Source organism: Triturus cristatus, chromosome 12 (genome assembly GCF_964204655.1).
Source record: "Triturus cristatus chromosome 12, aTriCri1.1, whole genome shotgun sequence".
NCBI lineage: Eukaryota > Metazoa > Chordata > Amphibia > Caudata > Salamandridae > Triturus > Triturus cristatus.
The window spans coordinates 65172752-65197669 of NC_140595.1; the positions used below are offsets into that span (position 1 = coordinate 65172752).

Sequence of the window (24918 nt, forward strand, 5' to 3'; positions counted from 1 at the left end):
CTCTGTTGCTCTCTCTGAATCGTTGATTTGGGAGTTTGTGTTTTTAAAATTTTTGCTGTGTTAATTTGATCCACTCTTTTCTGTAGCTCTGCAGCTGGTGCAGAGAACACCGCAGTCAACATGACCTGCACCTACAGGAATGACTCTACTGCACCAAAGTTTGATCGAGTGGGGTTGTACCAAGAGCTCAGTGACCAGACCCAGGGTGTCAGCACGCTGGGACCATACAGCCTGGACAAGAACAGCCTTTACGTTGATGGTGAGTAGTATATTACCCACCCAGAGGAGCACAGACCTTGTTCTCGACTTGTACATCTTATTGTGTTTCTTTATCAGCTCCTCAAGGTCCCTAAATACCTTGTTCTTCCTTTTCAGATTATCATGAAGCGAGTCCAGTGCCCAGCACCACCAGTGAGTACATTGTTTTCTCATTGGTGCCTCAGGCTGTGAGAGGGGTTGACCTTCAGTCACCTGGCCCTTAATAGACATGCTAGGACACCATGGGCGGATTAGGAGAGTTCATTATAAGGCATCCCATAGGGGAGACTTTTAAAGGGCAAGATTTTAGCACATTTCTGAAGTTACAAGGGTCATAGGGTAAAGACCAAGGGCCCCTATGTCAGTACACAAATTGTCGAGATTTGTAGTTATCACTGCTGACCCAAAGCAGTGCAGGCTTCTCCTACTGCCATGTAACCTTTGTTTCCTTTTCTCGCAGCTGCAGCCCCAGTGCCGGTAACCACAACAGGACCACCTCCAGTTCCATCAGAAGCCCACTTCACTCTGGTCTTCAGCCTTGCCAGCCTCAAATTCACCTCAGACTTGGCAGATCGAGCATCCGCAAAGTTCAACGACACACAGCAATCCCTGATCTCCTATGTAAGCCGCTCTTAAGATGCACTCTTTAACCGCCTACTGTTTTGAAGTTTTACTTTTGTTAATTACATTTGTGTCTCTCTCTAGCTTGACCCACTCTTGAAGAACAGCACCTTGGGGCCGGCCTATATTGGCTGCAGAGTCCTTTCTTTCAGGTAGGCCTAGATCTTGTTGAAATTGCTGCTTATTTCTAGTCATCCTCCTCCTTCATATCATCCTGGCTGCCGTCTACCAGACCTGATTTTTCTGGTCCTATTCTTGATCAAATGTGGCCCAACTACCTGTAGACGACAAGTCCCTCTCTGTTCCATGGTAGCAGAACAAATGTAGGCATCAAATTCCGAGGACAGGAGATGGGTAATCAATGTAATTAGCAAAGGGGTTACAATGCAGACCCAACACTTTCTGACCAGCAACATTTGCGAAGTTGGCTTTGCTTGTGCGGGGTCGTCACCACCTGGTCTATGTGAATTTTGACGGTCATGAAGCAAGAGTGTTGCCCTTAAAAGTCAAGCAAGCATCTTGTATCCACCTGCGCTGATGGGAAAGGGACAACACAATGCCGTGTCCTTGACAAAGGGTACATTTCCCACCATTCTGACTCAGTTGCCCCCAAACCATCAAGACTGGACAATCTCCAGGATCTTGCTTATGTTAATGCAAGAACTTCTCAAACCTCTATGGTATCTTGGGAATACGTTTGAGAATACAGGTTACTGTTTTCCAAATGTCTCCTCGTTCACCTTGTGGGCTGATCCACGATTATTGGCCTGTCATGTGTCTTCCTGATTTACCCCAATATGTCATTTAGTCTGAAAAGTTTGTGGCCATGGGCCACATCTCCATATTTTCAAAACACAAGAAGTTATTTTTTTTAAATAACGTCTGAATTTGTGATTTGTTTCCACAGTGGAATTCCAATGCATCTGTGATAGGGTTGATGTAAGGGATGCAAACTCTTAATTCACCCGCTCTTTCCTACAGCTCAGTAAATGGTGCAGACAGCACGGAGGTCAGCCTGACCTGCACCTACAAGAATGACTCCGCTTCTCCACAGCTTGACAAAGTGTTGATGTACCACGAGCTGAGCAACCAGACCCAGGGAGTCAGCACACTGGGGCCATACAGCCTGGACAGGAACAGCCTCTACGTCGATGGTGAGGAGTCTGTTTCACATTTTGAGGAGCCATCAGCTGGCTGTCTTCCATCGATGTCTGTGTATTTGGCTGCTCTCGCCTCTCTTAGCTCCGGGTCGCTAACACTTCATGTTTCCTTCTTTCCAGGTTACCATGAATCGAGCCCTGTACCCAGCACCACCAGTAAGTACTCATGATGGTAGTTTGTGATTCCTATCCTCAGTTAAAACCCATGCATGGCAGTGACATAAAACAAGTAGCATTCGGAGAATGCAGTACATGCCAACTCTTAAACGATCAGACATAATGACGCCAAGAACAATTGACAAATCCAATGGTTTAAGGTCTTCCTTCCTTCCAGACTTCACTCTTCCATAGCTGCTGAAGTTTTTCAAAAGTAAATTGGTGCTGATGAAGGGAAATCATTCCATTAATTTGGGCAACATCTGGATCTTCATCTCAGAGCCAATAATAGTTTCCTGACCTTGCTGAGGAAAGATCAACCACACGAACATCTAGGCTGCTAATCAGTCACAGGTTGTCCACTGGTCAAACGTTGGACAGTGTGTGATTTTGAAACTTATAAGTACTCCATAGTGTGTCAGGACGAGGCAAGGGAAAGGTTGAGCATCTGCAGCATGGGGCTGGGGCCCTGTGGGAGCTCCATGGTTCAGCAGGCCTGGGAAGGGCTCATGAAGCTCAATGCATGGCGCTAACAAGGTAGGAAACCGGGTGAGGGAGGGGTGGGGTGAGTTTAGGTGATATGCCTTTTCTGACAAGGGAAGACTGCCAAGGGTAGTCTGTTCCCCCCTTGCACTTCCTGTTGTTTGCAGTGGAAACTATTACTGATGTGAATGGCAGCCAAAGCTGCTATTTTCATTTTTATTTTTTTTATTTTGAAAAGCGTTGCTCTTGACAAAGCATGCAAACTTTAAAAAAACTTTCTGAAATCGCAAGTTGCATGACTATTCCATCTCATCTTTCAACATTCATATGCCACCTGAATATTGGCAAAACCAGCAAAAAAGAAAATATCAAAAAAGGGTATATAGCATTTCAAGATATCATATTTTTTTTAAACTGCTTTCACTTTCAAAGGCAGGAGAAGTGTGCTATTATTTGTCTAAATCTGTAAGTAGGGCACCATATATAAAGGCTAGAAGGGCCTTGAAACACACATTCTTCCAGATTTTGAAGTGTCCAGAGTGGGCCAAGAAGCTTTAAATCCATGCCAGAGTTTTGGGATAATCATTGACTATGGAAATTACTTCTACTCCCTCCCAACATTAGGTCCATATGGCAGGGATAAGTGTGTCTAACATTGCTGGTACGCGCAAGCACATTATGGAACAGACTTTAAATAGATCATTAAGTGAATCACCTTCTGTCAGTTTTCATGTTCTTTCGCTTCTCTGGGCATCTATACCTGGGTCATTGGCTGCTTGTCTATCACACATTTTATAGTGAATAGTAACATTGAGCAAAGTTGACTATGTATGAATTGGTTTCTTTTGTAGTACAATAAGGATATCAAGAATTGAGGAATGAGGGTAAGAATATGGGCCAACCCACAGGGATGGAGAGAGTTCGACGAATGTAGGAAAGTGGTGGAAACAACAGGAAGGAGCTTGCATAGACATTAGCCCAAATCTTTAGGGTCTTGGAGTCAGTCTAAGTGTACAATATATAGGCATTCATGTACTGGATTAATTCTAATGTGGAAATATGACAATTGGAACACCTTGGGCGACTTTTAGAGTTTGAGGAAGAGAGTACTCTGTCGAAAACATGGCAGGGTACCCTGTCCACAAAACTCTTTGTCCACCAACTCTATTCTGGTGAAACATCATGTTTCTTCTGGTGGAGCTTCTCTGGCTCCTCCGGCGCACACCTTAGACCGATGGCCCCACGGATATTGGGTAGTCAGTCTAAGTACCTCAGACCATCTTCCCTACATACCGCTGACATTCTGATGTATTTTTTCCTGCTTGGGATTCCCAGAAAGAGCCAGGAGGGCCACAAAAGGAAAAAAATAGTGACCCCCCCCATACACTCTGGCTTTGGGAGTTTGTTTTCGAAAAACAAAAAAACTTTGCTGAGCGGCTGCATTGAACATAATGGCTGCTGAGGAAAATTGCAGAGCCACCATGCGAGAGGGAGGTGTTGGGAGATGCAGAGAGAGATGGATCCTTAAGTGGGAACTGAGGTTTGCAGTGTCTTGAATAGTAGGTTCTCAAAACTTAAACTGTATGTCTGGTCGGCCAGACATGATGCTTTAAATGAGGGCTATTGGCCAAATATGGTTCCAAACAGCAAATTGTATTCAAGTTCCTTGGCCTCTGTCACCATGTGAATCTTTCTTCCATTCCAGCTGCGGAGCCGCCCATTGTTGTAGTTACCAACGCCCCGGTAGAGAGCACTAGGACTGAAACTTTCACTCTAAATTTCACCATTACCAACCTGCCTTACACCGCAGACCTAGATGCAACTCCCCCGTCAGAGAAATTCAACACAACCGCTGCCAATGTGCTTGCCTCGGTGAGTATGGATGCTGGACACAGCCCTTGCACCTTTCTTGCTCTTCTTCAACTAAACCCCTCGACAGGAGCTGCATCTTAAATCCACCCTTTTTCTCTATCATTCATAGATTGACCCTATCATGAAAAGCAGCAGCATTGGAGCTAAATTCCAAGGCTGCAACATAGACACATTCAGGTAAGAGGAAAAGCCCTCTGTGGTGGTTTTCTGACTACTCATGATTTTCTGCAGCCAGCCCTACTGATCATAATGCGGCTCATACTGGATGATCCCTGGTTGCAAAGTGGTTTGCGGATGGGGTGGGGGGGGCTTGCTCGAGAGAGATACATCTCAGTGTATGAAGTTCGAGTGATGTTTATTTCATTGAGGGAATAACATTTGCTCTTGGGCATTAGCTAAATTTAAGCGCTTAGAAATGGCTTAGGCATCTGGGAGGCAAACATCTGCATGGGTGGTCTGCAGAAATTAAGTGCACATATGTGAATGGAGAACCATTAACTATGGTTATCAGCAGGGTCTGGTACAAATAAGAGAGTGGAGAACATAAACAACGTGGGTCAGCAGAGAGCAGGTGAAAGAGAATTGAGTAAATAATGGACCACAAGGTTAAAGTTAAAAATGAATCAATGTGATCAGTGATGAAGGATGCAAGAAAGAAAAGGATAGGTGAAAAAAACAAGAATGAAAATGAACATGTACCAGACTGATGTATGAACTATTTGATTTGTTTATAACTCCTATGTATTACTTCACATGAAAAGGGATGTCTCAAATATGAAATTATAATCATATACTCCAGCCCAGATCTAGTCTGGAGAAGGACTTCTCCATCTTTAATGTCTGCTTATATACTAACTGGTAGGGGATAATGCAATAGAGGGAAGGGGATGTCTCCCTGTCTCTTGATCAATGTGCTGTACTGTGAGACCAAGTGGATAGATGAAGGGTAGGTGGAGCTTCTGTGATTCTGTATGATACGCATCTGACTGAGAATTAAGGATGAAAGAGGAAACCTCATTTTCTTTTCATCGCCACCTACGGAACTCGCCAGGCTTTGGTTAATGGAAGAAGGTTGCACCAATCGAGAATGGGTTCCTCATATTTCTAAATAATACAGAGTCTGTTTCCATCCTTACATAACTTCAACATCTTGACTTTGGGACTGTTGCCCTCCCACTGCCATCTGTGATCTTACATATTCTTTTCTCTGTCTCACAGTAGAGGTACTGTTGCCTCCGAGACCAAAGTGAATGCCATTTGTAGGCTGAAGAAAGAAGCCACAGGCCCACAGTTCGTCAAAGAGACCATCTATCAAGAGATCGAGCAGAAGACCAGCAACATCACCAAGATGGGCGACTTCACGCTGGACAAAAGCAGTCTCTACGTTGATGGTATGCAAGCCTGTAACAATGCTAATGTTGTATGGATTCCACCATAGAGTCAATGAAAGGAACTTAATGAGAACTAAACATTCCTTCATCAGCATTCCTTGTTGTTATAATATTTCAGTGCAGGGTGCAGTTGCATGACCAGTTCAGCAGTCTTAAATATGCGACATCTCCCAGCATAGTCGGAAGAGAGATTGACAGTGATAGGATTACTTAGATCATCCACCTGGCATTTCATCTTGAGGGTCAAAGGAGGCAGATGCTATGTGAACCAAACTATTAGGCAAGCCATTGATAATGTAGATGAGTTACATTAAGCCTCATTGTATGCACATTAGCCTTATGTGGATATTTAGAAAATGCAGCTTAGATCCTGCCCTCTTTGACATCCTGTCTTAAACCTACTTACTCCTCAATGTCGAGCTTTCCAGACTTGGAAACATTTACCACACGTTTCTCTTCAGACCTTCCGTGGGCTTCCTGCTGGGGAAACCAGTGGTAACCAACAACTGTTCAAAGCCAGATCTCTAGAGAGCACCTTTCAAAGCCCCAGGATTGGATTTTTCTCAGGTGTGGACCCTTTTCTTATAGGGCACTGGGCCAGGCCTCAGGATTCTGCGAGTTATTAGTTGTGATGATTGAGGTACGTTCATTGCACTTTTTAAAAACTGTTTTTTATTTATTTCAGGTTACAATGAACCATCCGCTCCAAGTAAGTTTGTCTTATATTATATGGCTCAAAGACCAACTAGCTAAACTTTAAAAAAGATCTCTATATGTAATATGTGTTCAAACCCGGAAGACAGGGCATTGCATCTCCAGGTGAGATCACATTTGACCACCCAGGCCTAAGATATGATACAGGTTGAAGTAGATTGACAGTGTTGGTTAGAATGTTTTAGCTAAACTTTAAAAAAGATCTCTATATGTAATATGTGTTCAAACCCGGAAGACAGGGCATTGCATCTCCAGGTGAGATCACAATGTTTTAGAGACAACAACAACCTATGAGTTTTTAGATTTCTGAGACATCATAACCTCAGGGACCTTAAAAGAAGAAACTTCGATTTTGTACTTCTCGGCCCAGAGACCAAGCAGATAAAAAAGACTTGGTGTACCTGCTTGGTATTGCGAATTTCGGTCTTATCAGATTCATAAGTTATCAATAATTGGTAGAGATCTGTGTCATTTTCATTTTGCTTTTTTGCAAAATTCAATGCTTTGTGTTTAGTGATTTTCATTTACATTTTCATTTAGGGCACCTTCCTGCACAAAAACAATCCTAAGAGGCGATTTCCTCTTTATATGCATGATGCATTCTGCATCTCGCACAGAAAGTGGAAGCAATGTGGAGAAGAAAACATATTTCTCCTTCTTATGCCTCTCTTTGATAGGCACCATTTCAGTGCAATCCCTGGTTTACTACCTTTAGTCAATTTAGAATTGTATCAAATTCTATAAGATGGATGCATGGGAATGCGCGTGCTCCACTCAAGGAATGACTACTTCAACTAAATGTAATGCAATGCAGCGTTGGCTACTGCGTTGCGTTATATCTCTTTACAAAGTCTTGGAATGCGGTGCAAATAGACCCTTGTGTGGCTTTGTAAATCCCTTTAAAGGGCTTGAGGTGATATGCGGGGACTTGCATCATGAAAGGAGAACCCAACTCCGTAATTAATCTGGGTCCTAATGTGCAGTATTTTCACGTTCTAGCTATAGGAATCATTGCAGGAAACCTTTGCACAAGCTGTAGTTCCAACGTAACTGAAAATTCCCTTCGGAGCCCAAATTATGATAATTAACCCGTAAAAGAACATGTTATTAGCTGCAGCACAAAAAATTACTTCTGAAACATCTAGGAGCCTGTGTCACATAATAAAATGCTTTTTTAATGTAAAAAATACAAATGGATTATTGGATTAGTGGATGGATTAATCTCATGGTCTGTCTTGCTCTTTTCCTACAGCGGTGGAGCCACCAGTTGTGGTAATCACCAAACCACCCACAGAGAGCACCCAGACTGAAACCTTCACCCTCAACTTTACCATTACCAACCTCCCCTACAGTGAGGATCTGGCTACAACTCCTGCATCAGCGACGTTCAACACCACGGCCTCAACTGTGCTTGCCTCGGTAAGCATGAGGCAGGAAAGACCCACGGACTTCAATTCACAAAAAATGCTGGGGATGGCGGAAGTAACATCATGCACTTTTTGACTCCTGTTGAGGTCAAATTTGAATCCTTGTTCACCTAAAAGCTTCCATAGCCCCCAATTTGCTGCCAAAATGTAGGACAAGGGCAAGTGCTAGGGGTACCAAATGGCATACACGTGGTAGTAGCTACTACCTTCAGCTACTCCCAATTGACATTTATGAGATTACTCCCTCAGAATCTTCCTCTTCACCACATCACAATTACTCTCCCATTCTCACGCATTAAGGAACTGCTTCATTCAGCCGTTTCTTTTTCATTTCCAGATTGACTCTGTCTTGAAGAGCAGCAGCATCGGATCTAAATACCAGGGATGCAGCATAGACAATTTCAGGTAAGAACGGGGCCCATGTCCTGGCTTAGAGGACGGACAAGGTGAGCGTATTTGAGACTTAAAACCCATAGCACAACTTGAACACGTCAAACCAAGAGGAGTGAGATCAGTAGTGTCCAAGTTAGTGTACAGCACCCACTTTGCCCTGGTCAGCGCAGGTGAGTCCTTCACTTCAAGCCCTATAAAAGGTCTGTGCATCCTTCAGAGGAGTCACTTATTGAAAACCACTGTTCTAGTAGCAATGGGAGATGTTGAGGCAATTGGTGCATGGAGATTGTGGTTGGTGGGCAAGATGCCATTGGGTGGTGTTGATGATGAGATGGGCAAGGAAAGCAAGAAAGATCAAAGGGGACCAAGGCTGGCAAACAGAGAGAAATTGAGGGATGTGTGGGTAAACTCATGGGATTTAAATTACCCAATTTGATTGCATATGACTGACACAGTTAGTGGAAAAGTTGGCTGGTTTGATTCCCCTGGATCATACACTGCTAGAGACTGCAGGGATCTCTTCATCATGGAAACGTTTCTGTGGACACAGAGGGATGCACACCTTCCCTTCCTCTAGGTTATGCATCTGTAGCAGTGGCCACTGAGAAGAGATCATTCTTACCCTCCTCTGCCTCGTTCACACCGTACTGTGGCTACTGGATGGAAGTAAATCTTCCATTCATCTACATTCAGCATTCAGAGCTGCATGTAATGATAGGTGATGTATCCAACCTTTTTCTCTGTGGAAACTGGTTCAAGATGACACCTTCCATTCTCTGGATCATGTAAGCCTTACCAATGGCTAAGAGATGGAGGTAACACATCCATGCACCTACTGTGGGAGGTGTTAACATGTATTTTGCCACCTCATGAAGGAACATCTGTTCTTGGCCTAGATTATACATATCTCGCTGTGAGTTCTGGATGGAGGTGGTGAGGTCTCCACTTTCCTGGTTCTATAAACCTTTATGTTGGTGCTGCCTAGAGCACAGCTTCCTCCAGATTATTCATATATTGCAATGGTATTGGATGGGTTTAGAGTTTCCCATCATTGTATAAAGAAACCCAGTCCTTGAATTCCTGTGGGAGGTAGAGGTTCCCTTCCACATAACAATACATGCCAGTCATTGGCCCATGTACGGCATGGCAGACTGCAGGAAGGGGAGGGAAGGGGTCCTTCATTTTCTCTGTATAAAACAATCCAGAGAGTGGGTACTGGATGCAATGTTGGGCTTCCTATTATCTAGATCACAAATGTGTGATTGAGGGGCATTCAAGGAATCAGGACTTCTCGTATTCTGTATAGTGCATACGTAACTGTGCCATCACTGTTGTCATTGGTAACCAAAGGCATACTTTTTTGGTTACTGGGAAAGGTTTGAATAAGAAGATTTAATCGCTAATGTTAGCTATGCCTAGTGTAAGGTAGACACATCGGAATAGATGTTACTACCAGTATTTTATGGATTATATGAAGCAATAATTAAATTATTCCATGATTTCTTCATGTGGGCATCAGTTTTGATGTCTGTGGCCTCACTTCGTCCCATGTCCGATGACCTTATGCTTCACAATTTTTGTCTTTTAGCAAAGGCACTGAAGCCTCCCAGACCAAAGTGAACGCCATCTGTAAACTGAAGAAAGAGACCACGGGCACACAGTTTGCCAAAGAGACCATCTATCAAGAGATCAAGCAGCAGACCAGCAACATCACCAAGATGGGCAACTTCACGCTGGACAAAAGCAGTCTCTACGTTGATGGTATGCAAGCCTGTAACAATGCTAATGTTGTATGGATTCCACCATAGAGTCAATTAAAGGGACTTAAGGAGAACTAAACAACCCGTCATCAGAAAACCATATTGTACTAATATTTCAGTGCAAGGTGCATCGTTATGGCCAGATCAATAGCCTTAAATATGCGACATCTCCCAGCATAGTCGGAAGAGAGATTGACAGTGATAGGATTACTTAGATCATCCACCTGGCATTTCATCTTGAGGGTCAAAGGAGGCAGATGCTATGTGAACCAAACTATTAGGGAAGCCATTGATAATGTAGATGAGTTCCATTAAGCTTCATTGTATGCAAATTAGCCTTATGTGGATATTTAGAAAATGCAGCTTAGATCCTGCCCTCTTTGACATCCTGTCTTAAACCTACTTACTCCTCAATGTCGAGCTTTCCAGACTTGGAAACATTTACCACACATTTCTCTTCAGACCTTCCGTGGGCTCCCTGCTGGGGAAACCAGTGGTAACCAAAAACTGTTCAAAGCCAGATCTCTATAGAGCACCTCTCAAAGCCCCAGGATTGGATTTTTCTCAGGTGTGGACCCTTTGCTTATAGGGCACTGGGCCAGGCCTCAGGATTCTGCGAGTTATTAGTTGTGATGATTGAGGTACGTTCATTGCACTTTTTAAAAACTGTTTTTTATTTATTTCAGGTTACAATGAACCATCCACTCCAAGTAAGTTTGTCTTATATTATATGGCTCAAAGACCAACTAGCTAAACTTTAAAAAAGATCTCTATATGTAATATGTGTTCAAACCCGGAAGACAGGGCATTGCATCTCCAGGTGAGATCACAATGTTTTAGAGACAACAACAACCTATGAGTTGTTATATTTCTGAGACATCACAACCTCAGGGACCTTAAAAGAAGAAACTTCGATTTTGTACTTCTCGGCCCAGAGACCAAGCAGATAAAAAAGACTTGGTGTACCAGCTTGGTATTGCGAATTTCGGTCTTATCAGATTCATAAGTTATCAATAATTGGTAGAGATCTGTGTCATTTTCATTTTGCTTTTTTGCAAAATTCAATGCTTTGTGTTTAGTGATTTTCATTTACATTTTCATTTAGGACACCTTCCTGCACAAAAACAATCCTAAGAGGTGATTTCCTCTTTATATGCATGATGCGTTCTGCATCACGCACAGAAAGTAGAAGCAATGTGGAGAAGAAAACATATTTCTCCTTTTTACGCCTCTCTTTGAAAGGCACCATTTCTGTGCAATCCCTGGTTTACTACCTTTAGTAAATTTAGAATTGTATCAAATTCTATAAGATGGATGCATGGGAATGCCCATGCTCCACTCAAGGAATGACTACTTCAACAAAATGTAATGCAATGCAGCTCTGGCTACTGTGCTGCGTTATATTTCTTCACAAAGTCTTGGAATGCGGTGCAAATAGACCTTTGTGTGGCTTTGTAAATCCCTTTAAAGGGCTTGAGGTGATATGCGGGGACTTGCGTCATGAAAGGAGAACCCAACTCCGTAGTTAATCTGGGTCCTAATGTGCAGTATTTTCACGTTCTAGCTATAGGAATTATTGCAGGAAACCTTTGCACAAGCTGTAGTTCCAACGTAACAGAAAATTCCCTTTGGAGCCACAATTATGATAATTAACCCATGAAAGAACATGTCATTACCTGCAGCACAAACAATTACTTCTGAAACATTTAGCAGCCAGTGTTACATAATAAAATGCTTTTTTTTAATGTAAATAAATACAAATGGATTATTATATTAGTGGATGGATTAGTCTCATGGTCGGTCTTGCTCTTTTCCTACAGCGGTGGAGCCACCAGTTGTGGTGATCACCAAACCACCCACAGAGAGCATCCAGACCGAAACCTTCACCCTCAACTTTACCATTACCAACCTTCCCTACAGTGAGGATCTGGCTACAACTCCTGCATCAGCGACGTTCAACACCACGGCCTCAACTGTGCTTGCCTCGGTAAGCATGGGTCAGGGAAGGCCCACGGATGTCAATTCACAAAAAATGCTGGGGATCGCGAAAGTAACGTCATGCACTTTTTGACTCCTGTTGAGGTCAAAGTTGAATCCTTGTTCACCTAAAAGCTTCCATAGCCCCCAATTTGCTGCCAAAACGTAGGACAAGGGCAAGTGCCAGGGGTACCAAACGGCATACAAGTGGTAGAAGCTTCTACCCCTACCTACTCCCAATTGACATTTATGAGATGACTCCCTCCGAATCTTCCTCTTCACCACATCACAATTACTATCCCATTCTCACGCATTAAGGCACTGCTTCATTCAGCCGTTTCTTTTTCTTTTCCAGATTGACTCTGTCTTGAAGAGCAGCAGCATCGGATCTAAATACCAGGGATGCAGCATAGACAATTTCAGGTAAGAACGGGGCACATGTCCTGGCTTAGAGGACGAACAAGGTGAGCGTATTTGAGACTTAGAACCCATAGCACAACTTGCACTCGTCAAACCAAGAGGAGTGAGATCAGTAGTGTCCAAGCTAGTGTACAGCACCCACTTTGCCCTGGTCAGCGCAGGTGAGTCCTCCACTTCAAGCCCTATAAAAGGTCTGTGCATCCTTCAGAGGAGTCACTTATTGAAAACCACTGTTCAAGTAGCAATGGGAGATGTTGAGGCAATTGGTGCATGGGGATTGTGGTTGGTGGGCAAGATGCCATAGGGTGGTGTTGATGATGAGATGGGCAAGGAAAGCAAGGAAGATCAAAGGGGACCAAGGCTGGCAAACAGAGAGAAATTGAGGGATGTGTGAGTAAACTCATGGGTTTTAAATTACCCAATTTGATTCCATATAACGGACACAGTTAGTGGAAAAGATGGCTGGTTTGATTCCCCTGGATCATACACTGCTAGAGACTGCAGGGATCTCTTCATCATGGAAACGTTTGTGTGGACACAGAGGGATGCACACTTCCCTTCATCTAGGTTATGCAGCTGTAGCAGTGGCCACTGAGAAGAGATCATTCTTACCTTCCTCTGCCTCGTTCACACCGTACTGTGGCTACTGGATGGAAGTAAATCTTCCATTCATCTACATTCGGCATTCAGAGCTGCATGTAATGATAGGTGATGTATCCAACCTTTTTCTCTGTGGAAACTGGTTCAAGATGACACCTTCCCTTCTCTGGATCATGTAAACCTTACCGAGATGGAGGTAACACATCCATGCACCTACTGTGGGAGGTGTTAACATGTATTTTGCCACCTCATGGAGGAACATCTGTTCTTGGCCTAGATTATACATATCTCACTGTGAGTACTGGATGGAGGTGGTGAGGTCTCCACTTTCCTGGTTCTATAAACCTTGATGTTGGTGCTGCCTAGAGCACAGCTTCCTCTAGATTATTCATATATTGCAATGGTATTGGATGGGTTTAGAGTTTCCCATCATTGTATAAAGAAACCCAGTCCTTGAATTCCTGTGGGAGGTAGAGGTTCCCTTCCACATAACAATACATGCCAGTCATTGGCCCATGCACGGCATGGCAGACTGTGGGAAGGGGAGGGAAGGGGTCCTTCATTTTCGCTGTATAAAACAATCCAGACAGTGGGTACTAGATGCAATGTTAGGCTTCCTTTTTTTCTAGATCACAAATGTGTGATTTTGGCACATTCAAGGAATCGGGACTTCTCGTATTCTGTATAGTGCATACCTAACTGTGCCATCACTGTTGACATTGGTAACCAAAGGCATGCTTTTTTGGTTACTGGGAAAGGTTTGAATAAGAAGATTTCATCGCTAATGTTAGCTATGCCTAGTGTGAGGTAGACACATCAGAATAGATGTTGCTACCAGTATTTTATGGGTTATATGAAGCAATAATTAAATTATTCCATGATTTCTTCATGTGGGCATCAGTTTTGATGTCTGTGGCCTCACTTCGTCCCATGTCCGATGACCTTATGCTTCACAATTTTTGTCTTTTAGCAAAGGCACTGAAGCCTCCCAGACCAAAGTGAACGCCATCTGTAAACTGAAGAAAGAGACCACGGGCACACAGTTTGCCAAAGAGACCATCTATCAAGAGATCAAGCAGCAGACCAGCAACATCACCAAGATGGGCAACTTCACGCTGGACAAAAGCAGTCTCTACGTTGATGGTATGCAAGCCTGTAACAATGCTAATGTTGTATGGATTCCACCATAGAGTCAATAAAAGGGACTTAAGGAGAACTAAACAACCCTTCATCAGAAAACCATATTGTACTAATATTTCAGTGCAAGGTGCATCATTATGGCCAGGTCAATACCTTAAATATGCAACATCTCCCAGCATAGTCGGAAGAGAGATTGACAGTGATAGGATTACTTAGATCATCCACCTGGCATTTCATCTTGAGGGTCAAAGGAGGCAGATGCTATGTGAACCAAACTATTAGGCAAGCCATTGATAATGTAGATGAGTTCCATTAAGCATCATTGCATGCAAATTAGCCTTATGTGGATATTTAGAAAATGCAGCTTAGATCCTGCCCTCTTTGACATCCTGTCTTAAACCTACTTACTCCTCAATGTCGAGCTTTCCAGACTTGGAAACATTTACCACACATTTCTCTTCAGACCTTCCGTGGGCTCCCTGCTGGGGAAACCAGTGGTAACTAAAAACTGTTCAAAGCCAGATCTCTATAGAGCACCTCTCAAAGCCCCAGGATTGGATTTTTCTCAGGTGTGGACCCTTTGCTTATAGGGCACTGGGCCAGGCCTCAGGATTCTGCGAGTTATTAGTTGTGATGATTGAGGTACGTTCATTGCACTTTTTAAAAACTGTTTTTTATTTATTTCAGGTTACAATGAACCATCCACTACAAGTAAGTTTGTCTTATATTATATGGCTCAAAGACCAACTAGCTAAACTTTAAAAAAGATCTCTATATGTAATATGTGTTCAAACCCGGAAGACAGGGCATTGCATCTCCAGGTGAGATCACAATGTTTTAGAGACAACAACAACCTATGAGTTTTTCATTTCTGAGACATCACAACCTCAGGGACGTTAAAAGAAGAAACTTCGATTTTGTACTTCTCGGCCCAGAGACCAAGCAGATAAAAAAGACTTGGTGTACCAGCTTGGTATTGCGAATTTCGGTCTTATCAGATTCATAAGTTATCAATAATTGGTAGAGATCTGTGTCATTTTCATTTTGCTTTTTTGCAAAACTCAATGCTTTGTGTTTAGTGATTTTCATTTACATTTTCATTTAGGACACCTTCCTGCACAAAAAAAATCCTAAGAGGTGATTTCCTCTTTATATGCATGATGCGTTCTGCATCACACACAGAAAGTGGAAGCAATGTGGAGAAGAAAACATATTTCTCCTTTTTACGCCTCTCTTTGAAAGGCACCATTTCGGTGCAATCCCTGGTTTACTACCTTTAGTAAATTTAGAATTGTATCAAATTCTATAAGATGGATGCATGGGAATGCCCATGCTCTACTCAAGGAATGACTACTTCAACAAAATGTAATGCAATGCAGCGCTGGCTACTGTGCTGCGTTATATTTCTTTACAAAGTCTTGGAATGCGGTGCAAATAGACCCTTGTGTGACTTTGTAAATCCCTTTAAAGGGCTTGAGGTGATATGCGGGGACTTGCGTCATGAAAGGAGAACCCAACTCCGTAATTAATCTGGGTCCTAATGTGCAGTATTTTCACGTTCTAGCTATAGGAATTATTGCAGGAAACCTTTGCACAAGCTGTAGTTCCAACGTAACAGAAAATTCCCTTCGGAGCCAAAATTATGATAATTAACCCATGAAAGAAAATGTCATTACCTGCAGCACAAAAAAATACTTCTGAAACATTTAGCAGCCAGTGTCAAATAATAAAATGCTTTTTTTTAATGTAAATAAATACAAATGGACTATTATATTAGTGGATGGATTAGTCTCATGGTCGGTCTTGCTTTTTTCCTACAGCGGTGGAGCCACCAGTTGTGGTGATCACCAAACCACCCACAGAGAGCACCCAGACCGAAACCTTCACCCTCAACTTTACCATTACCAACCTCCCCTACAGTGAGGATCTGGCTACAACTCCTGCATCAGCGACGTTCAACACCACGGCCTCAACTGTGCTTGCCTCGGTAAGCATGGGTCAGGGAAGACCCACGGATGTCAATTCACAAAAAATGCTGGGGATCGCGAAAGTAACGTCATGCACTTTTTGACTCCTGTTGAGGTCAAAGTTGAATCCTTGTTCACCTAAAAGCTTCCATAGCCCCCAATTTGCTGCCAAAAAGTAAGACAAGGGCAAGTGCTAGGGGTACCAAACGGCATACAAGTGGTAGAAGCTTCTACCCCTACCTACTCCCAATTGACATTTATAAGATGACTCCCTCCGAATCTTCCTCTTCACCACACCACAATTACTCTCCCATTCTCACGCATTAAGGAACTGCTTCTTCATTGAGCCCTGTTTCTTTTTCTTTTCCAGATTGACTCTGTCTTGAAGAACAGCAGCATCGGATCTAAATATCAGGGATGCAGCATAGACAGTTTCAGGTAAGAACGGGGCCAATGTCCTGGCTTAGTGGACGGACAAGGTGAGCGTATTTGAGACTTAGGACCCATAGCACAACTTGAATTCGTCAAACCAAGAGGAGTGAGATCAGTAGTGTCCAAGTTAGTGTACAGCACCCACTTTGCCCTGGTCAGCGCAGATGAGTCCTCCACTCCAAACCCTAAAAAAGGTCCGTGCATCCTTCAGAGGAGTCACTTATTGAAAACCACTGTTCCAGTAGCAATGGGAGATGTTGAGGCAATTGGTGCATAGGGATTGTGGTTGGTGGCCAAGATGCCATTGGGTGGTGTTGATGATGAGATGGGCAAGGAAAGCAAGGGAGATCAGAAAGGGACCAATGCTGACAAACAGAGAGAAACTGAGGGATGTGTGGGTAAACTCATGAAATTTCAATTACCCAATTTGATTGCATATGACTCACAGTTAGTGGAAAAGTTGGCTGGTTTGATTCCCCTGGATCATACACTGCTAGAGACTGCAGGGATCTCTTCATCATAGAAACATTTCTGTGAATACAGAGGGATGCACACTTCCCTTCCTCTAGGTTATGCAGCTGTCGCAGTGGCCACTGAGAAGAGATCAATCTAACCCTCCTCTGCCTCGTTCACACTGTACAGTGGCTACTGGATGGAAGTAAATCTTCCATTCATCTACATTCGGCATTCAGAGCTGCATGTAATGATAGGTGATGTATTCAACCTTCTTCTCTGTGGAAACTGGTTCAAGATGACACCTTCCCTTCTCTGGATCATGTAAACCTTACCAATGGCTAAGAGATGGAGGTAACACATCCATGCACCTACTGTGGGAGGTGTTAACATGTATTTTGCTACCTCATGGAGGAACATCTGTTCTTGGCCTAGATTATACATATCTCGCTGTGAGTGCTGGATGGAGGTGGTGAGGTCTCCACCTTCCTGGTTCTATAAACCTTGATGTTGGTGCTGCCTAGAGCACAGCTTCCTCTAGATTATTCATATATTGCAATGGTATTGGATGGGTTTAGAGTTTCCCATCATTGTATAAAGAAACCCAGTCCTTGAACTCCTGTAGGAGGTAGAGGTTCCCTTCCACATAACAATACATGCCAGTCATTGGCCCATGTACGGCATGGCAGACTGTGGGAAGGGGAGGGAAGGGGTCCTTCATTTTCTCTGTATAAAACAATCCAGACAGTGGGTACTGGATGCAATGTTGGGCTTCCTATTATCTAGATCACAAATGTGTGATTGTGGGGCATTCAAGGAATCAGGACTTCTCGTATTCTGTATAGTGCATACGTAACTGTGCCATCACTGTTGTCATTGGTAACCAAAGGCATACTTTTTTGGTTACTGGGAAAGGTTTGAATAAGAAGATTTCATCGCTAATGTTAGCTATGCCTAGTGTAAGGTAGACACATCGGAATAGATGTTGCTACCAGTATTTTATGGAATATATGAAGCAATAATTAAATTATTCCATGATTTCTTCATGTGGGCATCAGTTTTGATGTCTGTGGCCTCACTTCGTCCCATGTCCGATGACCTTATGCTTCACAATTTTTGTCTTTTAGCAAAGGCACTGAAGCCTCCCAGACCAAAGTGAACGCCATCTGCAAACTGAAGAAAGAGGTCACAGGTGCACAGTTTGTCAAAGAGACCGTCTATCAAGAGATCAAACAGAAGACCAGCAACATCACCAAGTTGGGCAGTTTCACACTGGACAAAAACACTCTCTACGTCGATGGTGAGCAATCTTGTAAAGACACAGATCATTTATGGATTATATTGTACAGTGAATGAGGGGGATAAAGGGATAACACAACTATGACATTGACAATAAACATGGCACACAGAGATGGATATCACCATCAGCATGAGACGGCGTGGGCTCCAAGTTTCCATATCTTTTGCACATTCTGAATCCCAACAGGACCCTAAGCACTTGTGTAGAATGATGTGAAACAAGGTAAGGTTTGTGTCTGTATAAGAAAGGCAGTGAGTCTAATGAATCACAGAGGCATGTATGGCAGGAAATTGACCATTGGGAAAGGGGCAGTGACAGGACTGTCATTGATTTGTATAGGTGTGCCATCATTATTGGTTATAACAATAGAGGAGGCCCACTCCACCATCCCCTAACCCAGCAGCATTCAGAATGGTCCAGGGCGGCAGGGTCAATGCAAAATTTTCAGGATAGCCTTTGACAATGTCAACAAGTTTCATTTAGATTAATTGTATGTAAATTTATTGTATGTGGATATCCAGAAAATGTGGAATGCATCACACCCTGTTTGACTTAAATTGAACACCTCCATCTCCATCTGGCACCAGAAAGGACCAATCGAGTGATGAGCATTGTGTTACCCAAAATTAAGAAGCATGGACTTCCACCTCCGAGGACATTGGCTCAGACCTTAAGATTCCATTATTCAGTGCTCTGTTATTATATAGGATATGCTCCCGTTTATGTTTACTTAAACTTTATCTATATTTATTTCAGGTTACAAAGAACCATCCACTCCAAGTAAGTTCAATTTATATTCTATTTCAATTTTTGTGTTGAATGAAGCAGTAGTTAAACGTTAAGAATGATCATAAACATATCACGGGTAATATGCACAGGACTGGTCTCTGCACTGCAGAATTAGTACCCTTGGCATCATTAATCAGTTACGGTAAAAATAGAATGGGACTGAAGTCTTCGGCTGTGGTTTAAGGCCAGAAAGGATCCATGTGGACATGGTTAGCTATTTCTTATGGATGCTGCTAATGTCTGGCCATACTCTGTAAGGTCGGTACAATTAAACCATACAGAAAAGAAATACTAAGAGTAGTAACTAAACTACCTATTAATAATTTTAAGAGAAAGTACAAATTTGGGAGCGTAAACCTGTGTGTTCAAAGATAACCTAGCTCATGAACAGGGTAGAGCCTTGTGGAAATGTTATCAAATTCCTCTAAGGTTGCCGGTTCGGGGGTAAGTAATTACAGAGGAAAAAGGAAGGTGGATATTCAGGATAGGGAGGGCTACTCAAAGGCGAAAGCTGAGCCCTATCACCATTGAATGCATCCTAGAGATGCATACCTTATTTTGCCTAAGGCCACTATCACTATTCGTATGTGTATTCTGGAAGAGCGAATAGACAAGCTGAACAACACACCAGCAGATTGCATCAAGTACCAGTGAGACAAAGCAATCCATGCACCACAGTGGAAAATACAGGAGGGTATCTGTAGCTACTGTGAGTTGCCAGACAACACAATGCCATTAAAAAACACACGAGTGTGTGCAACCATTAATCCGGAATAAAACACAGGAGTATCTTGCAGCACAAGCATCATTGTACCCTTCTTTGAAGGTAATACCAAATCCAGTAATCACCTAATCCACCAGGTGCAATGATTCCTACATATAGATGTAAACTCTGTAATAATAAGGAGAGTTAGGTCTACAGTAAGAGATAAACTGTTGCCTCCCCTGAGAGATTCAAACCATGGAGTAGGATACTCCTACCTATTCAGTCCAAAGGAAAGCTCTGTAATTTGAAAATCCTCAAACTAGGTCCAAATCTAGGTCCAATCTGGTATCTTGCAACTCCTAAAAAAAAAAGATGCAATGTAACATAGAATGAATATTCTCCTGGTGCACACAAACATAGTAAGTATAAACAGACTACTTCCTTCAGAAGGAAAGCCCTCATGTGACTAATGTTGGTTGAGGGCGTGTATGCACCGTATACGTGCCTCTCATGGTGGCAGCCACAAACTTATTTCCTGAGACTTTTCCTTCCGACATTCCACAAGAAGTAAGTATCTCCCCACTACAGGTTCCACATCTCAGATTGGAAAACAAAGTGATCATTCCACACATTTTGGCCTGTTCTGAACAGCAGGACTCATAGGGGCATATCTACTAAATGTTCATGAAGGCAGGCAACATTGCTTTTTGTCCAGCAAGGTACACCTTCCTGCATAGAAACAATCCTAAGAGGCAATTTCCTCTCTCTATGCATGATGCATTCTGCATCACGCATAGAAAGTGGAAGCAATGTGGAGAAGTAAACATATTTATCCTTGTTACACCTCTGTTTGATAGGCACAATTTTGGTGCCATCCCTGTTTTACTACCTTTAGTAAATCTAGAATTGTATCAAATTCTATAAGGTGGATGCATGGGAATGCCCATGCTCCACCCACAAAATGCATACCTCAACAAGATGTAATGCAATGCAGCGTTGGCTACTGCGTTGCAAAATCATGGAATGCGGCTCAAAGACCCTTGCGTGGCTTTGTAAATCCCATTAAAGGGTTTGATTTGCATTGTGAGGACTTGCGTCATGAAAAGAGAAGCCAACTCCGTAACAAATCTGGGCCCTAATGTGCAGTATTTTCACGTTTTAGCTTTAGGATTTATTGCAGAAAAATTTGCACAAGTTGTAGTCCCACCGTAACACCAATTTCTCTTTGGAGCCCAAATTAGGATAATCTACCCTTGTCTGATCATGTCATTGCATGCTGCAGAATAATAACTTCTGAGACATCTAAGAGCTGTTGTCATATGGTAAAATGCTTTTTGTTAAATGTAAAAAATACAATTATTGGATTAGTGGATGGATTAACCTTATGGTCTGTCTTGCTCTTTTCCTACAGCGGTGGAGCCACCAGTTGTGGTGATCACCAAACCACCCACAGAGAGCACCCAGACTGAAACCTTCACCCTCAACTTTACCATTACCAACCTCCCCTACAGTCAGGATCTGGTTACAACTCCTGCATCAGCGACGTTCAACACCACGGCCTCAACTGTGCTTGCCTCGGTAAGCATGGAGCAGGAAAGACCCACGGACGTCAATTCGCCAAAATGCTGGGGATCGCTGAAGTAACATCATGCACTTTCCGATTCCTGTTGAGGTCAAAGTTGAATCCTTGTCCCACCAAAAGGCTTCCATAGCCCCAAATGTGCTGCAAAAAGTTGAGGCAATGGCAAATGCTAGGTGTACCAATAGGCAAATAAGTGGGAGTAGCTTCTACCCTCAGCTACTCCCAATTTACATTTATGAAGTGACCCCCTCTGAATCTCCCTCTTCCACACATCACAATTACTCTCCCAAGCTTGTGTATTAAGGAGCTGCTTCTTCATTGAGCCCTGTTTCTTTTTCATTTCCAGATTGACTCTGTCTTGAAGAACAGCAGCATTGGATCTAAATATCAGGGATGCAGCATAGACAATTTCAGGTAAGAACGGGGCCATGTCCTGAGTTAGTGGGGCAGGCATCGTGAATGTATTTGAGACTTAGGTCCTGTAGCACAACTTGAACTCGTAAAACCAAGAGGAGTGAGATCAGTAGTGTCCAAGTTAGTGTACAGCACCCGCCTTGCCCTGGTCAGCACAGGTGAGTCCTCCACTCCAAACCCTAAAAAAGGTCTGTGCATCCTTTAGGGGAGCCACGTATTGAAAACCAATGTTCTAGTAGCAATGGGAGATGTTGAGGCAATTGGTGCATGGGGATTGTGGTTGGTGGCCAAGATGCCATTGGGTGGTGTTGATTATGAGATGGGCAAGGAACGCAAGGAAGATCAGAAAGGGACCAATGCTGACAAACATGGAGAAATTGAGGGATGTGTGGGTAAACTCTTGGTATTTTAATTACCCAATTTGATTGCATACAAGGGACACAGTGGAGAAGTCAGGTGGTTTGATTCCCCTGGATCATACACTGCCAGAGACTGCAATCCCTTCCTCTCGGTTATGCATCTTTGGCAGTGGCCACTGGCAGGAGATCATTCTTACACTCCTCTGCCTCGTTCACACCGTACTGTGGCTACTGGATGGAAGTAAATCTTCCATTCATCTACATTCAGCATTCAGAGCTGCATGTAATGATAGGTGATGTATCCAACCTTCTCTGTGGAAACTGGTTCAAGATGACACCTTCCCTTCTCAAGATCATGCAAGCCTTACCACTTCCTAAGAGATGGAGGTAACAAATCCATGCACCTACTGTGCATGGTGTATCATGTCGACTTCTCTTCTGCTGCGTCATGGAGGACCATCTGCTCTTGGCCGAGATTATACATATCTTACTGTGAGTACTCGATGGAGGGGACTTTCCTGGTTCTATAAACCATGACGTGGTGCTGCTTGGAGCACAGCTCCCTCCAGATTATGCATTCCTCACATTGGGTATTGATTGTAGAGTTTCCCATCCACTGTATAAAATAGGCAAGGCTTTGAATTCTTGAGGGACGTATAGCTTCCATTCCACATAATAATACATGCCAGTCATTGACCCATGGTGGAAAAGGGGCCTTCATTTCCTTCATGTAAGAGATACCGGGAAGGGGTCTTCCATTTTCTCTGTTTAAGACAGTCCACACAGTGGGTACTAGATAAAATGTTCAGCTTCCAATTATTTAAATCACAAATGTGTGACTGTGGGGCACTCAAGGAATTGGGACTTCTATTATTCTGTATAGTGCATACCTAACATTGCCCTCGCTGTTAACATCAGTAAGCAAAGGCATTCTGGTTTGGTTGCTGGGAAAGCTTTACATCAGAAGATTTCATCGCTAAGGTCAGTTATACCTAGTGTAAGGTGGAGATAGATGTTGCTACCATTATTTTATGCATTATAAGAAGCAGTAATTACATTATTCCATGATTTCTTCATGTGGGCATATGTTTTGGTGTCCAGTGGCCTCACTTCTCCCCTTTTACGCTGATCTTATGCTTCACAATTTTTATCTTTTAGTAAAGGCAAGGACACCTCCCAGACCAAAGTAAACGCCATCTGTAAACTGAAGAAAGAGGTCACAGGCACACAGTTTCTCAAAGAGCCCGTCTACCAAGAGATCAAACAGAAAACCAGTGACATCACCAAGCTGGGCAACTTCACACTGGACAAAACCAGCCTCTATGTCAATGGTAAGCAAGCTTGTAATGGAGATGATGTGTGAAGTTCAATTTAGAGTAGATACTGTCACTTTAGTGAGCGCAGTACTCACTGGCCTTCCCAAATCATCACTTTCCAACCTCAGAGCCCTACTTCACATGGTTGCCCATCTTGTCAACGGCACAAGAGAAATACCAGATCATAACTGCCCCATCCTGAGAGACATTTACTGGTTGGCACTAGACTCCGGAACTTCTGATCTAGTACCCAGAGCAGCGTTGATATTTATTTTATTTTAACAATTTTAGAACACAATATACACCTTAAGACTCCAACAATCTATTACATATTAAATGTTGTAGTTAAGTAGGTAGGTTGAGTTCACTATCAGATGCCCTGTGTTCAATAGTGTGCAGTGTTGTCTGTGTACGACACCGATGTCACTGTCTACGGTGGTGAGGCGGCTCTTTCATTCTTATACACAGTGAGAATACCCGCCAGCATGCACTAGCCCCCAGATACTCCTGTATAATCGTCTGTGCAAAGGTTGTATATGTATGTAAAATAACACGATGAGGCTGGGTCACAAATTCAAAGATAGTCTAGGAACAAGTCTTTAACGTAGGCAAAGATAAAGCACATACTACCTTTTAAGGATGTCTTCTATTCAGCAGGTGATAACAGGACCATGTCCTTACGACTTATCCGTGCCCCCGCGTGAAATTGGCTGTGGAAACTAGTGACAGCAAATCCAAACATTTCAGCGCCAAGCCCATGGCCTACGAAAGTGCCAACACAGAGTCCAGGAGTGGGATGTTTATTAATCGTGGCAAAATAGGGCTATCTTCAATTTGTACAGCTTGACACATTTTTATAACTCTTCCAGGTTACAATGAACCCACCGTAATCTTCCAGCCTAAAGATTTCAGCCTCAATTTTACCATCACAAACCTTCCATTCATGCAAGATTTGAAGAACCCATCATCGGACAACTACATCAAGAACAAAGACCATATTGAGAACTTGGTAAGAGAATTCATTATGACCTTTTGACTTCATCACCATCTGGTGACCTACCCGCAGTACAGATATTGGCTTGATCCTCCGTTGGCAAGCTGCTCTCCCTCAATGTTGGCCACAATTAGTAAATTCTCAAAAATAATTGTGATTAAAGTATTCTGGCGAGATGCAAAAGTGGTAAAGAAAGAAGAAGGATTTCAAAGAATGAAGAAACCAGAAATAGGC

At 43.0% G+C, this 24918-nt stretch overlaps 1 protein-coding gene across 1 annotated transcript in view; it reads left to right on the forward strand.

The window, feature by feature from the left end:
- Positions 1-24918, forward strand: part of MUC16 (mucin 16, cell surface associated) — a 245625-nt gene that overhangs the window by 208063 nt on the left and 12644 nt on the right. Inside the window, exons 44-69 of the mRNA XM_085637002.1 lie at positions 87-259; positions 376-411; positions 719-879; positions 964-1031; positions 1861-2033; positions 2160-2195; positions 4384-4550; positions 4660-4727; positions 5769-5941; positions 6627-6650; positions 7908-8074; positions 8420-8487; positions 10064-10236; positions 10922-10945; positions 12056-12222; positions 12568-12635; positions 14203-14375; positions 15060-15083; positions 16193-16359; positions 16710-16777; positions 18352-18524; positions 19281-19304; positions 21431-21597; positions 21948-22015; positions 23533-23705; positions 24560-24699. Coding sequence (XP_085493128.1) covers positions 87-259; positions 376-411; positions 719-879; positions 964-1031; positions 1861-2033; positions 2160-2195; positions 4384-4550; positions 4660-4727; positions 5769-5941; positions 6627-6650; positions 7908-8074; positions 8420-8487; positions 10064-10236; positions 10922-10945; positions 12056-12222; positions 12568-12635; positions 14203-14375; positions 15060-15083; positions 16193-16359; positions 16710-16777; positions 18352-18524; positions 19281-19304; positions 21431-21597; positions 21948-22015; positions 23533-23705; positions 24560-24699 — 2923 coding nt within the window. The remainder of the gene's footprint in view (positions 1-86; positions 260-375; positions 412-718; positions 880-963; positions 1032-1860; positions 2034-2159; positions 2196-4383; positions 4551-4659; positions 4728-5768; positions 5942-6626; positions 6651-7907; positions 8075-8419; positions 8488-10063; positions 10237-10921; positions 10946-12055; positions 12223-12567; positions 12636-14202; positions 14376-15059; positions 15084-16192; positions 16360-16709; positions 16778-18351; positions 18525-19280; positions 19305-21430; positions 21598-21947; positions 22016-23532; positions 23706-24559; positions 24700-24918) is intronic.